This window comes from Martes martes (assembly GCF_963455335.1).
Source record: "Martes martes genome assembly, chromosome: 9".
Classification (NCBI taxonomy): Eukaryota; Metazoa; Chordata; class Mammalia; order Carnivora; family Mustelidae; genus Martes; species Martes martes.
This window is the reverse complement of record NC_137896.1, coordinates 123,644,427-123,658,739: the sequence shown is the minus strand read 5'-3', so window position 1 is coordinate 123,658,739 and position 14,313 is coordinate 123,644,427. Positions and strand designations below refer to the sequence as shown.

At 40.8% G+C, this 14,313-nt stretch overlaps 1 protein-coding gene across 1 annotated transcript in view; it reads right to left on the bottom strand.

Moving 5' to 3' along the window:
- Nucleotides 1-360: 360 nt before the first annotated feature.
- Nucleotides 361-14,313, bottom strand: part of APOB (apolipoprotein B) — a 37,807-nt gene continuing 23,854 nt past the window's right edge. The window contains exons 22-29 of the mRNA XM_080813220.1: nucleotides 13,962-14,137; nucleotides 13,653-13,840; nucleotides 13,056-13,201; nucleotides 11,727-12,100; nucleotides 4,018-11,199; nucleotides 3,518-3,632; nucleotides 3,229-3,412; nucleotides 361-2,281 (exon numbers count right to left, since the gene is read on the bottom strand). Coding sequence (XP_080669346.1) covers nucleotides 656-2,281; nucleotides 3,229-3,412; nucleotides 3,518-3,632; nucleotides 4,018-11,199; nucleotides 11,727-12,100; nucleotides 13,056-13,201; nucleotides 13,653-13,840; nucleotides 13,962-14,137 — 9,991 coding nt within the window. The 3' untranslated portion in view covers nucleotides 361-655. The remainder of the gene's footprint in view (nucleotides 2,282-3,228; nucleotides 3,413-3,517; nucleotides 3,633-4,017; nucleotides 11,200-11,726; nucleotides 12,101-13,055; nucleotides 13,202-13,652; nucleotides 13,841-13,961; nucleotides 14,138-14,313) is intronic.

Here is a 14,313-nt window from a genome sequence, read left to right as displayed (position 1 = left end):
AGCCCATTGTTTTATCTCAGAGCCCAATAGAGCGCCTTGCCTGGTGAGGAAAGACGGGTGGGTGAAGAAGACTGTGGCACATGAAGACAAGTAAGTTGCTCCTTGGAATCAAATTACATGAAAGCCTTTAGAAATAGGTCTTCCTTTTCACTTGGCAAATACAATCCTTGATATCAGTTACCTTTTCAATCTTTTAGGTGGCAAAATATTTCCCTCCTCAAATTCTCCCTTTCCTCTTTTGTTCTATTACTCTAAACTCTGCATGTATTCTTCTAGAAGTTTTGAAATACCAGATATTTGAATCAATACCCTCATTTTGTTATTTTTCAATATGAATGAGTCAAACTGAGTGCTAGTATATGCAATAAAGAATTCATTTATTTGTTCTCCCTCCCCAAAGGTTAGCAAAATAACTCAGATCCTGATTTGTTTTAACTTGCAAAAGAAATGTCATTTCCCAGACTTGAGAGACCTTCAGAGATCTGATACCAGCTTCCGTGCAGATCCAGTTCATGTGTGCTTCTGTCTATAGTGAGCTGCTTGCCATAAGGTTGGCTCAGTGTGTGGTTAACATCAATAAGTACAGTTTGAATTTTCCCCTACTATATGAAAGTTTAGTTGAAACAAAAGAATGAATGAGAATTGCTATAACCAATTAGAAGGTGATAGTAAATTCTCCCGGAGAAACCGTGATATAGGGGATCATGTTATTGACTGTGGTCAATTGTATCTCTTTCAGTAATTCAGTGATATATGTTAGAAACATGTGGTATTTTTGAATGGACAGGTCAATCAATCTTTTGGACTCAGTAATGAATTTTTCATAGTAATCAGAGAATTGTTCTGAAAAATCTTGTAGTTTGTATCTGAACTGCTGATGGTAATCAGAAATGATTTCCTTCATTGCAGTGGCCCAGCTTTTAATTTTTTCCTGAGCCCTGGTAGAAAGCTCTGCAATCATCTCTTTCCCTTTTCCATCTGCATCAGTAAGGATGCTAAGGTATTCCTGGATATCTTTCTGCAACTGCTCAACATGATTTGAGACTTCAGAAGACAACATAACAGTACTGACAATGTAAGTGGAGTGCAAGTCCTTAAGGACACCCACTAGGTTCTCGAGGAAGCTGATGATCTTTTCTTCAAGTTCATAAAACCTCGCTGTCCAGCTGAACACACTTGGATCAACAGATTCTTTGTGACGATCCTTTATGAACTGACGGTACTGCTGTAACTGTCCAGAAGCTTCCTGAAGCCTGTATTCAAGTTCATTAAACTTGCCAAGGTAAAGGGACAGGAGTTCAGAAACATATGTGATAGATTCATTGAAAATTATGTTGATATTGTCTTGAATATGACCAATGAGATCAGTAAATTTTGTCCTCTTTAAGTATTGAATAACTTCTTCTATGTCTTGGAAAGTGTTTTGTAAATACCTCTGAAGATCACTTAGCATCTCTGTAGTCTTGAGAGACTGAAGTTTATTAAATATATCCTGTAGCATCTCTGATAAATATTCCAACAGACTCCCAAACTCTGAGATTATATTTTTTAGTTTAAAGTTCTTTGGCTCAAAAGGAATTTTAATTTCTAGGTCCTTGATTAATTCAGATTTCTCCATCAGGTCTTGGAAATAGGAAAATAGTATTTCTGACCCACTGTGGATTTTTGAATATATCTGGGACAGCACCTGCCCTACTTTGTTCATGACCACAGTGCAGACTTCATCTATAGTATATGTCCCGGCTTTTCCTGGGAGCTGGAATTTGGTGGACTTCAGGAAATCAACCAACGAGTCTATCTGATGACTGACTGAGACTTTGTATTCCTGAGTAACTCCTATTAATCTATCATACATGTCATTCTGGAGTCCCTGGAAATCAGCTTGGTCTCCCTGAGCCAATGACAGTTTCTGGTACAAATCCTGGGCCTTATCCTTCCACTGCTGGTAGGTTCTAGTGGTGCCTCTGGCTATCCTCTGGAGCTCTATTTCTGCCTCATCAATCTGCCTCATGGCACCTTGATAGGCCCACTCAGCGCTATTCTGCAGACTTCTTCTCAGTTTTAAAGAAGCATCTCCCAGATCGAGTCCTGTGTGCTCCTGGTGGTACTTGTTAGCATAGTCATAAAGAGCCCTTGTGGCCTTGGGCACATTATCTTTGAGAGAGCTTAGTAGTTCAGAGGCTGCTTCCTCTTCCCAGCTGACTTTGATCTGACGTTTCTCATCAGATTCCTGGTACCTCCATTCAGTTTTGAATATGTCAAGTTTTTTATCTAGAGAGGACTAAAATGAAAAAAAAAAAAAAGAAGAAGATGAAAAGAACATGTTTTCCATTATCCTGATTACATAATATACTACACTAAAACTTCATTAGCAGTTAAAAGTAAAGATCAGAGGATCTTTCATACTCTGAAGGGGATTTATCTTTCATATGTCAGTTCATGTGTTTGTCTTACGGTTAAACAAATTCACTGTTGTTAATTCCTCTTTATCATGTAACCCAGGAAAGATAAAATTATGCATGGCATTTACACAGTAACACTTAACATTAAGGCCTTCTTAAGGACTGAAGATTAGAAGAGGGGGAGAGTGTTGGGGAGGGGGAGGAGGAGGAGGAGAAAGTGGAAAAAGACACAGGAGAAGACTACTTCAGAGAAAGGAGAAGTAGCAAAAAGGAAAAAGTCCAGAGCCCATCTAGCAGAGTTCTAGGATACTAGTATGAAGAGCCATTCATTCTCCAAACCCGTGACAAACTCTTACACTAGAACTTTATTGCTTCTTCGTCTCTACTAATGGCAACTTTGATTTGGCCCCGGTAGAACGTGTAAAGTACATGGGAGAAATTTGGCATATCTCAGCTAATGCTTCTATTTATGGGGAAAATTTTTGAAGCCTCAGATACTCTGGAAACCACTATGGGAAAACTGTACTCAGGAGAGTTTGCTCATGATTTAGATGATGAGGCAAAACCCTCATCACTCTAAATTTGCCATAAAGTAATAAAATAATAGTGGAAATAGGATGTCACATGTGCCCATAATAACTAAAATCAACAAAATCATTGTAGTACATTCTGGAGAGTGGTTTCTCGGCGAAAAAGTTCAGCCTGCTCATTGCTTGTTTTCCCCTACTTTGGAAAAGTCTTTAGAGAATACCTGTAACGAATTGAATTGATCGACCCAAATTCTCTACCCATTCTCAGGGTATGTAACCCATTAGATGGGACTCACCTGAGGGCGATAGTAGAGGTCCCATTTTAAGGTACTGTTATTTTCTTCCAAGTCCAAGGCTACAGTGCCTATGGCTGGGGAGGTCACAGAGGAGGAGAGAATATTCTTGCTTAGTTGGTGGTGCAGATGGACATCAGTGAATGCTGGGCTGGTGATGTCAAGGTGAATCTCTTTTTTCCAGTCCCTGAAAGTAGAAAAGCAGATGAGCCATCATGAAAGGGGCACACAGTTGGAAAAAAAAAATCACAGTGATTTGAAAAGAGATGAGATTTCCATAAAAGTTCCATACTGAAGTCCTTGATATTTGCTATTTTCTTTATATTCTGCACTGATGTCACGGTGTGCAAATGTTCCTTTCGTCCTACAGACAAACATGCCATCTTCAATTTTGTGTGTTCCCACAACTGTAGAGGAGAAAAGTTACATTTCATTAGATTAAGAATTTCAAGACATAAGCATTTTCATTGTGAACACCAGGAGAATTCCATCTCAACTACATGCTTTACATGTTTGAAACATGCAGTCCATATTTAACAACAATAAACTGAAGGAGACATTTTTAGTCCTAAGATCATCACAGAAAAAAAATACACTTTCTTGGAATCTATTCCTCTTGAATGTTATAGGTTTTCTATAGGATGGTTTTTACATGTGGGGCATATACCCTTCTCCTTCTCTCTTTTTAAAATTTTGCTGTGGAAGTAATTTTGCTTCCAGTTTTACAAAAATATCTAATTATTCATTCACAACTCTCATTGCAAATATAGAGCATATAGGAGAGGATCTTACCATTTAGATCATATTCCAGGAATTGAATGGTTGAACTGCATGTGGCATTCAGGAATGTTTCAACATATTCTCCTTTGTTTTTCAAACCAGCACTCCAAGTACCATTATATATGGGAGAGGCCACTCCAAAATGTGCAGTCAGTCCTCCAAAGAAGGGAATGAAAATTCCAGCAGGTACAGAGAACTTAAGGGAAGGAATCTCAATAGTCTGCTCAGGTATGGTAATGGCTGGCAACTCAAAGTCTGCAATTTTGCCGGCCACCTCATTTAGATACCCAACAGCACTGTCAGCTGAAAAACTTTTTGGAAAGGTGAATTGGGAGACAGTTAACTGAGATGCAGGCATAGTTATCTCAAAAAAGGGAACTGAAGAGTCTTCTGGTTCAGAATATTTTGTTAACACATCAACTTGGGGGAATTTTATTTTGGGTAGTGTTGGTATATAGAGGGAAAATGGCAAAGTGCTTAGCTTCTTATAGATTTTTATTTCACTGAAATCAAACGTGTAGGATGGAACCTGAAGATCTGTAAATGGGACTTGGAATGTAGGTATGACAAAACTTGAATTTAGATCACTTAGTTTCAGTCTGGGAATAATGAATTTATCAGCTAATTCTTGCAAAGGGAAAGAGAAATGATAGCCATTGGGGTTTTTGGTATACACAAGGGCAGTTGAAGCATGAAGATACTGTTTCGTATCAATGCTGGTGGTGACATCCAGCTTTAGGAGGTCCCATAAGCTCTTGTCATAAACTGGAAGGACAATATCTTTGAGGAACCATGGGGACACTTCTAAGGAACTTGCAATGTCAAGGCGTGCCTCTTCTTGGCCATTGGAAATTTGTATGTTGTTCTGGAAGAACTGAGAATGAACCTGGACCTCACTTTTCCAGCTGATCTTCTGGTTCTCAGTGTTAACATGCAGGGACACCTCCTGGCCAAGGTAATTGATTTCAAGGAGGGAATGGGGCTGACTTTCATGGACCTGAATGAAGGCTGATATTTTCCATGGGGAGAGCACCAGGGTGGCTCTGCTTGTATGCTCTCCCGATGATAAAATGAAGCCGCCTAGCTGTAAATCATTTTTCGTGTTGTGTTCCCAGACGGCATAGATGCGTTGCAGATTGGCTTCTCCCGCAAAATTTTCTTTTACTTCAAGGTTCCAGATACCATCAACTTTGGAAGCCCCTTGCAGTTTCACTGAAGACCGAGTACTCTTGGAATTCAAGTAAGTGCTGGCTTCGCTGGCAATAGTTCCTGAATATTCTATCGAAAGTACTGAGCCCTTGATATCTCCTTTGGTAGATGACTCAATGTAAAAGTAAGAGGTGAGGCTCTCTAAGTTGAGTTTGTGGTTGATTGTTCCTGTAGCAGTAGAATTGAGATCATACATTAATTCAATGGATGAAGAGACAGTAGGCTTCGACTTGGTATTTCCATTAAGTTCTTGCTTGAATTTCATTCTCAAAATAGGAATTTGGACTTCTGCAGATGTTGTCACTGAGGCCTCCATGTTTTTCTTGGTCAAACTAATAGTACTGTCATGATTTCCTTCCACAAATTTATTACTCAGAGACAAAGCTGTGGCTAGCTTCAAGCCTCTTTTCCTCGTCAAACTTGAGGTGCCTTCTAATTTGTACTGCAGAGCATCAGTGACAGAAGAAGACGAAGTTAGGAAATAAGCAACAATATCTGACTGGTTATACAGTCCAACATTGGTATTCAGTGTGATGATGCCTGACTTAAAGGAAAAGTCATAGGTAATATTGCCCATGGCTGGAATGAAAATATCATTTGGGGTACTCAATACCTGGAAATCTTTTGCATAAAAAGGAGTTGGGATGATGTGCTTGTCTTTGTTTTTCTTATACTGAGCCTTTACACTTAAATCAAATGATTGCTTTGTTGTCTTCAAGAAATCCTTCAAGCCTGTTTTTTCCCAAAGGGAAAAATCTTTCACCTGGGGAGTTGTGAGTGATGTGTAAGGTAGAGTCATTTCAGGAATTGTCAAAGGAATGTTGAGGAAATCCAGGTTGGCTTCTCCATTTATTCCTATGTGGGCCTCAATGCTGTTCTCATTGTTTCCAGCAGAGAAATTCTGATGGTACTTATAATGATTGAACCTGGCACTTGCTTGCCAACTTGCTTGTTGGGTGCTGGGACTCAAAAACAATGCATAATTATTCAGGAAGTCTACCTTCCCTATCAATTTTAATGGAAAACTAACTTTCAAATTCCCTTCATTGTTCGTGGATGCAGTAATCTCAAATGGCTGTGCTGTAAAGAAAAGAGAATTTTTCAAATTTCCAATAACTTTTCCATTTAAATGAGCATCATGGTTGCCCGTTACCTCTGCCTTCCTTTCTCCAAGCAGTGCTGTGCCTTTAGCAGCCAGAACACTGCGCCCCACATGCTGGGATTCAACTTGTGACTGGATTTCAAATTTAGCAAAGTCGAAGAAGGCAGATTCATAAACCAAGTTTTGGCTTAATCTTAGGTGTTTGCTATTGATCTTATTAGATAATCCAAAGGAAGCACTGGGTCCTTCCATAGTAAAGCCAGCTTGTGATTCATGGGACCCTTCATCTGAGAATGTGTGGCATGCCCATTTCCATGACCCTATGCCAGAGGAATTCCATGCTCCATGTCCAGCTCCCAACAGGGTCTTGATTTCATTACGCAGCTCGGCCTGGCTGGAAAAGTCCAGCTTGGGGACGTTCAATTTGTGAAAGTATTTTGTGTTGCTGTCCAAAGTAAGCTGATTGTTTATCCCGACAAGCACACCATGACTAAGCTCCAGCGTATTTTTTTCTGTGTGTAAGCCTGCCACTGTGTTTGATTTTCCCTCAATCCTATTTCCAAAAAACAGCACTTCACTCTCGTGCTCTGTTTTCAGGTACTTGCTGGAGAACCTCATGGATTGCTTCATAATCAGTGGATTATTCTCAGGGTCTGAAAGCTGTGCGTTGGCTTGAAAATCGAAATTGAGAACTTCTAACTTGGACTCTCCTTTGGCGGTGACGGACGCTGCGATCTCTGCCCTGTTCCCTGAAATCGTTACATTCTGAACGTCAGCATTTGCATCTAATGTGAAAAGGGGAGACTGGATTTTCAAAAGGCTATGAAGCTTGCCAAAAGTAGGGACTTCAACTGTGGGTGAGATGCTGGGAAGCTGGAATTCTGGTATGTGAAGGTCAGGAACTTGATAATCTTTAAAATCGAGATTTGGGATTACGAGTTCTGGAATTGTAATTTCTGGCAGATGGAAGTCTGGCAGAGTGATGCTAGCAAGAATAGTGTCCACCCCCATCAGGTCCCTCAGGTCCACTTCTGGAACTGGCCACTGCAGCTCACCATGCAGCATTTGGTCAATGGTTCTGATGATCTTTGCTTTTATTTCTACCAAGTCAATTGTAAAGGAAGGCACATGGAAGGTATTAAGGACAGTAAATTCTGGCGTGGCAAACTTCGATGGCATCTCTAGATCTTTCAACCTTTTGAAGTTGATCCGAACTGATGGAACCTTCAGATCTGTCAGGGGGACTATGAAGTCTGGAGTCTGAAACGTAGCTTGCTGAAGAGCACGGAGACTGACTTCAAAGGCAGGCATAGTTCCAAAGGTGGTCTGGATTTCAGGAATAGTGAATCCTCGTTCTACCAAGGCTTTCAGGTTCTCAGCCCAGTCTTGGATAGAATACTGTTCTGCAAAGTCAGTGAGGTTCTTAGCGGCGAGACTCCACCAGTCAGAAATAAAAGTGACAAGTGTGCTGTAAGCCTGGCCGATCAGGGACAGGTACCGTTGAACTTCCTGCTGAATGTCCATTTGATACAACCGGTCTCGTGTATCTTCTAGGGTTTCTCGGAATTTTTCTTTCATGTAGATTAAAGATGTTGAACTTAAAGCTTCCTGCAACCAATCAAAGAGTATGTTTATTTGGGTGCCCTTGAGGTGTTCCAGATGGACTGAGACCGTGGCCTTGATGTCCTCTACAAACAGTGTCAGTGCTTTAGCTTTCTGTGAAAGTTCCAGGGCCTGGATTTCACCATTGAGTCTCTGGGTCACCTCATGGATTTTGTTATTGGTTTCATTTACAAACTGGTGGTAATCAAATGACCTTAATCTCTTTACCAACAAGTCAAGGGATCTGTTTACTTGTTCAATGATTTTTTTAAAAGACAATGCTTTAAGTTGTTTGATAGCATTATCAATAAATGTAACCAATTTCTCAAAGTGATCTTTTATCTTAACTTGTTGTAGGACACTGCTTAGCTTCTGAACAGTCTCTGTCAACTTATATTGGTGGGCCAACTGTACTGATTTATCCATTAAAACCTGGATGTGTTGGTCTATTTCATACATCTTAATTAACTCATGGGACATGGTTCCAAGTGCACTGATTTTCTCAGCTACTTCAAAATCTTTCATAAGATTTATAACATAGTATTTGACATGCTCAATAATATCTTGTATTCTTTGAAATGGAATTGTAATTCTCAACCAATGTAAAAGAACTCTGACATCAGTAGCCTGGACCTGCTGTTTTAACTGTTCAGCAAGGTGCTGGAGGTCTACATTCTGAATCTGTGTCTTGATCTGTTGCAATTTCTCTTGTATCTGGATTTTGATTTTATACTTAGCATCCACATTTTGAATCCAAAATGCAGTACTGCTTCCAATTCTGCTAAAGTCAGTCTTTTCAATAAACAAACACACATCATGGATTGTTTTTACTAAATTTACATGGATATGATAATGTTCATCAAGAATTTTCAGATTTTCAATGATTTGATCAATAATCTTAGCAATAGCAGTTTTAAAATCATCTAAGTCATAATTATCATTAATATACTGATCAAATTGTATCACATATGTTTTTAGTTGAGACAGTTTGTCATTAAGGCTGATTTTGGTATTGTCTAATGTGATTTGTAGATCATTTTCTGTAATTTTATAATTCTCCGCGAGAGCAGTTAGTTTCTCCTTGGCACTCGAAATTTGTCTCTCCCAATTGAGTGCATTCAAATAACCATTGACTTGTTGTGGGAGCTCGTCCAAGGCTGTTCTGTATTTCCTCACAAACTGATCAACATCAATGAGTTTCAGTTTTCTCTGTATGGTTTCCAGTGCAGTTATAATCACCATTCGTTTCTCCTCAAAATATTCTGGCAGGATTTCAAAGAATGGGAGGTTGATGGTGTGGACATCTTGATTCTTATCATATTTTACGGAAGCAACAACACTGAATTCTTGGGGCTGGTCAACAGCATCCCTCAACCCTAAAGCGTCAATTATGTTGGTGTGCTCACTGAGCAAAAATGGCACTTCAATGGGGAAGTCTAGCAGGGTGAGGTCATCCAGGGCTTGTCCTCGAAGCTCCACACCAACTTTGTCTTTATTATTGTAAGCATCGAAGTCCTGGCTGTATCCATTTTCATTCAGCTGGCTCTTGAGCTTCCAGGTGCCTGTCTGCTCAGCCGGAGTAAGCAGGGCGCTGACTTTGTGATCAAGAGCAGTCGTGATGCTGCTCTTCAGTGGGAGATGGTGGCTTGTGGATCCTTTGTAATCATGAGAGAAAGTAAGGGACAGAGGTTCTGCTTTCAGCAGGAATTTGCTATACAGCTGCCCAGTGTGCTCTCCCCAGAGACTCAGTTTCCCATTGCCATTTGTGTGTGCATCAATGGTCATTGTAAATGGGGCCACGGCAGAGTGAACGGCGTTGCTGAAATGGAGTGAGTCTGAGTTGTAGTTTGTACTGATGTCGATAGTCGAAGCCAGCCCAGCCATGTTTGTGTTGACCCGATGGCTGAACTCCGTACCCTGCCCTTTAGCTACAGTGTCTGTTTTATAACTTGCCGATAAGTCAGCGTAAGAGATGGCGTAGATGTGTTTTATTTCGTTGTTTTGGTAGAGTCCTTTTATGTTCCCACCCACCTTCAGCTTCAGGGGTTCTAGCCGTAACTTTCCACTGTTGGTCAGATCCAGGGCATTGAATTTCAGGTCGTTGTTTAAAGTAGTTACGAGAGAATAGGGCTGTAGCTGTACATTAACATTTTGCTTATAAAACTTTTCAGAGCTGTAAATGTTGTCAAGTTTTGAAGAGAAGTCCAGAGATAACCCTGCAATATTCAGGTTGTTTGTGTAGTCAAGCTTCATCTCCGCATAAGATCCCATCATGTCATTTGAAAGCTTCAGGCCCTCCCGGCTAATTTTGAAATTGAAGACATTTTTGCTGTCGACGCCCAAAATCGTGGCCTGATAAGCACTTCCCAGTGACACCTCTGTGAGGGCAGCTTTTCCATCCAGACTGAATTTTGCATTGTGTTCCCTGAAGCGGCCATTCGCTGTTAATTTCATAGATGCCCCGGAGAGGCCAAGTGCAGCATTCAGCTCATTCTGTAGCACCAGCGGGCTATACTTCAAGTTGGTAGTTGCACTGGTGGACATTCCATCCTGGGCAATCCTTAGCGTTGCTTTGTGAGCACCACTGTTAATTTTGTCCGTGCCCAAAATATCAGCATTTAATTCAAGGCCATGGGAATTTAGTGATCCAGAAAGCAGGGTGAAGAACCTCAATGACTTGTAATCGGCCTGATACTCAGAACGTAGCAATGCATTTTGCTTGGAGAAGGTCATGTCCACTTTGTTAGAAGTGGCAAAGTCCTCATGCTTCCCAGTGGTGTCTGATTTCAGGGTCAGCTCATAGTTCTCGTATCTTAGGAAAGCAGTATTTTTAATGACGCCATCTTGCAGATCCGAGGTGGAGGTTAAGGAGACAGTTCCGTCCTCATAGCTTCCTGTCATCTGGTTGGTACCCTGGAGGTAGGAGGAGTTAAACCTCAGGTTGGACTCTCCACTTAACTGGCCAGTGTTAGAATCCCTCTGGTAAGTCAAGCCATATGTGCCTTTAGCATAGAACGAAGAGACTCTCAACTGCCCATCAATCTTGGCTTCTCTGACATACAAATGATGTTTCTTTTTTGAGTCCAAATGTACTGAAGCAGACATCTGAGGTCCCCAGGCACTAGAAGCTTCAAATGTTAGCAAACTTTTTGAGGCCGGATTATTTCTAATTTTTTCCACGTGACTGAATTTCATCGTTGAATCCAGTAATCTGTGGCGTAGATACCCATCACATGATAATGTGAATGAATTCCTGCGGTCATAGGTTGTTTCTCCAGACCCTGACATAAAAATTAAAATTAGTTAAATTAAATAATAAATTTCCATAGCAATTTCTATGTTGAAAGTCTTTCAGTAATAAAGTACCCCCCTTCAAAAAAAAATAAAGTCCCCTTAATCTGGGTTAATCATGCAACAGTCTCCTCCATCCATAACGCAAGCATAAAATCTGACAGCAAAAGGCTTCCCTGACCACCACAGATCTTGCTGGGTTCTCTTATCAGGTGCTTCTCTGTGCCTTGTACTTTTCCACTATACCCTTCACAGTATCTCCTATGCTGAATTTTCATTATCAGTTTAGCTGCCTTCTTACTCTGTTGCTGCCCCAGTAGAATGCTTGGTACATATTATACGTTTAATTAATATTTCTATTAGCTGAGTGAATGAATGAATGAATGAATGAATAGGATTCTAAATAGAAGGGAAATATCTGTAAGAAAGCCCAAGTGTTTTCCTTCCCAGAGGAGACTACCCTGTCAGAGCGTGCAATGAATTCACCCTGTGTACCCTCCACCCGACCATGGCTCACCTTGCACACTGTAGGACAGCAAGTCAATCACAGAGTCAGCCTTCATGTGGTACCGAGCCTGAAGGCTCAAGTGGTTGGTGCTGGTGTTGCCACCAGTGTAGGAGGCAGACCAGTTGTACACGTTGCTGTAGATATTTGCAGAGAGGTCTAGAACACCCAGAAGAGGCACTCGCAGTTGATACAACTTGGGAATGGTAAAAGTGGGCACTTGGAATTCCCAAGATGGCAGGTGGAATCCTACGGACTTGAACTTGAGGTCTGGTGTCCGAATAGTCTCTAACATCTTTAGGTCTTTGGAGGATTTTCCACCAAAAGGCAAAGGAATCTCAATTATCATACTGTTCTTGTTCAATGTGTATTTGACACGGCCATCACTAAAATGAAAGAAAGACAACATCCCCACAGTCAGACATCAAGAACTCAAAGTTCCCTGCTCTCTGACAGAGGCAGTGGCACATGTGCCCCATTCCCCAACCCACACTGCCTTTTCCTCATGCTGCTCCCTGTGTCCAGAATCCTGCTTTTCACCTCCAAACACCAAAGACTCAAATCCATTCAAAACCCTTCCAAGAGCCAGTCCCTTAAATCTATCTCAAAGAACATGTCGCAATTCTGCTTACATAATTAACTTGTTCAGTCGTCAGTGCCTACATGTTCTTCCTGGGAGGAAGGACGACACTTTATCTGGTTTCTATCTCCTCACTGCACTTAGTGTAGCATCTTACACACACGTGACACTTGATAGTGCCTATTTGCCAAACTGAAATGAGACAACTGGATGTGTGACGAGAGTGTGGTGTAGGGGCAGTAATCTTGGGCTATAGTTTTAGCTTCCATGGAGTGGTGATGTTATGTGTCTATGCCTCTCTGAATCTCAGTGATGTTATCTGTATAGGGAGGATAATAGTACCCAGCTCACGGAGCTGGTCTTGCATGCCTAAGAGCCCTTTGAAATTTTTTCAATACTATGCACATACAGTGGATATTATAATAGTTCATTTATAATGGAGGAAAACTAGATGGCTTTCAAATTCAGTCTGCGGTGCGTAAAACCTCTTTGTGGGAATGTACCAGAATCCCCCAATTACTTTCTTAGGTTCTTTCTGACTGGACTGGTGTTCACATTCAGATCCCATGACCCATAAAGCAAAAATGCTATCGTGCTTATGTGAGAGTAATCAATCTCCTTAAGATGCTTCAATTATTTCCCTTAAAAAGGTAAATTTAAAAAGAGTCTAAGTTATCCTAAGTAAAACCTTCCATTTACTTTCCATGGTTCAAGAAATTTTTCTTTTTTCTTTTCCTTTTCTTTCTTTTTTTTTTTTTTACCTTTTCAAGAAGAGGTTTTCTGGGATGTGGAAGTCAGGCAATCCCATTTTCTGGAGGTACAATTCTTTTAGGCCACTGAGTTGATCTTGCCAATTCTGGACATAAGGAAGATGATTAGATGCCTTCTGAAGCCATGTGTTTGTTGCCTACAAAATAAAAGAAGCTTTTAGAGCAATGGGTATGGAGGAACCTCAAAGTACAATTAACATCAAGTGGTAATCTATATTTGACAGATCAATCATTAAGCAGAATAATGCACTGAAAGTAAAAAGAAATCACAGAAAATTATGAATTTGGGGTGTTGATCATTGATCTCTTCTTGGATTTTATAAAAAGAATATATAACATAGGCAAACTCCTAGCTAGGGTCTTGAAGCTTCCTTTGAAGCTTAGTAATATTCATTAGGTACTTATCACATATGGCCTGTGTAACTGGGTGACCAACCATGCATTCATGTTTGTTTGCTCCCCAGGAATCCTCTGGGGTAGGAAGCATACCTTATCCGTCTTTGGATGCTCTTCTTCACCTAACTCAGAGTTGAGTATGTAATTAGTTCTTTTAACCATGTATTTATCAACTGACTGATTTGTACTTACAACTATTAATTTGGAACCCATGTGCCGGAAAGTCATGTCTGTTTGAGGAACTCTGTGATCCAAGAGACTATTGGCATACATGTGCAAGCTTTTAGGATAATCAGAGACATCCACAGGGAAATTAGAAGCTGCTTTTTTGGTATCCACGTTGGTGCCTGTGTTCCATTCAAATTCAATCTTCTCTTCGTCTGAAAGTGCACATGGGAGACGTCATTTGTCGTACCAGGTCAGCCCTAACCCAAGCCTCTCAGAAATACCCTCCCGTCCACGGTGCTCTCGGAAGCGCTCACGGGGAGAGGAGGTACATACCATAACGCCAGACCAGCTTCTTGGAAATTGTTGAGCCGTAAGCTGTGGCAGACGAGTCCATTAGGAGGAGTAGTTTTGTGGGAGACCATTGGGTAAGGATTTCACTTCTGACTTCTGCTTGCAGACGGGGCACAGAAATAACACCTTTGATTTTGCCTTCTTCCTTTTTGTCGTAGCTATTGAAAAGAAAGTGATTTGACATCGATGACTATCCATTCCAAGAGGATACATAGGATTAAACAAAAGTGTCATTTGTGGCGACAAAAATGAGATACACGAACGGCTCCGAAAATGAGCTCATTAACTTCTGAAGCTGACTTTGGCACAAATGCGGGACTTTCCAAGGAGGTGT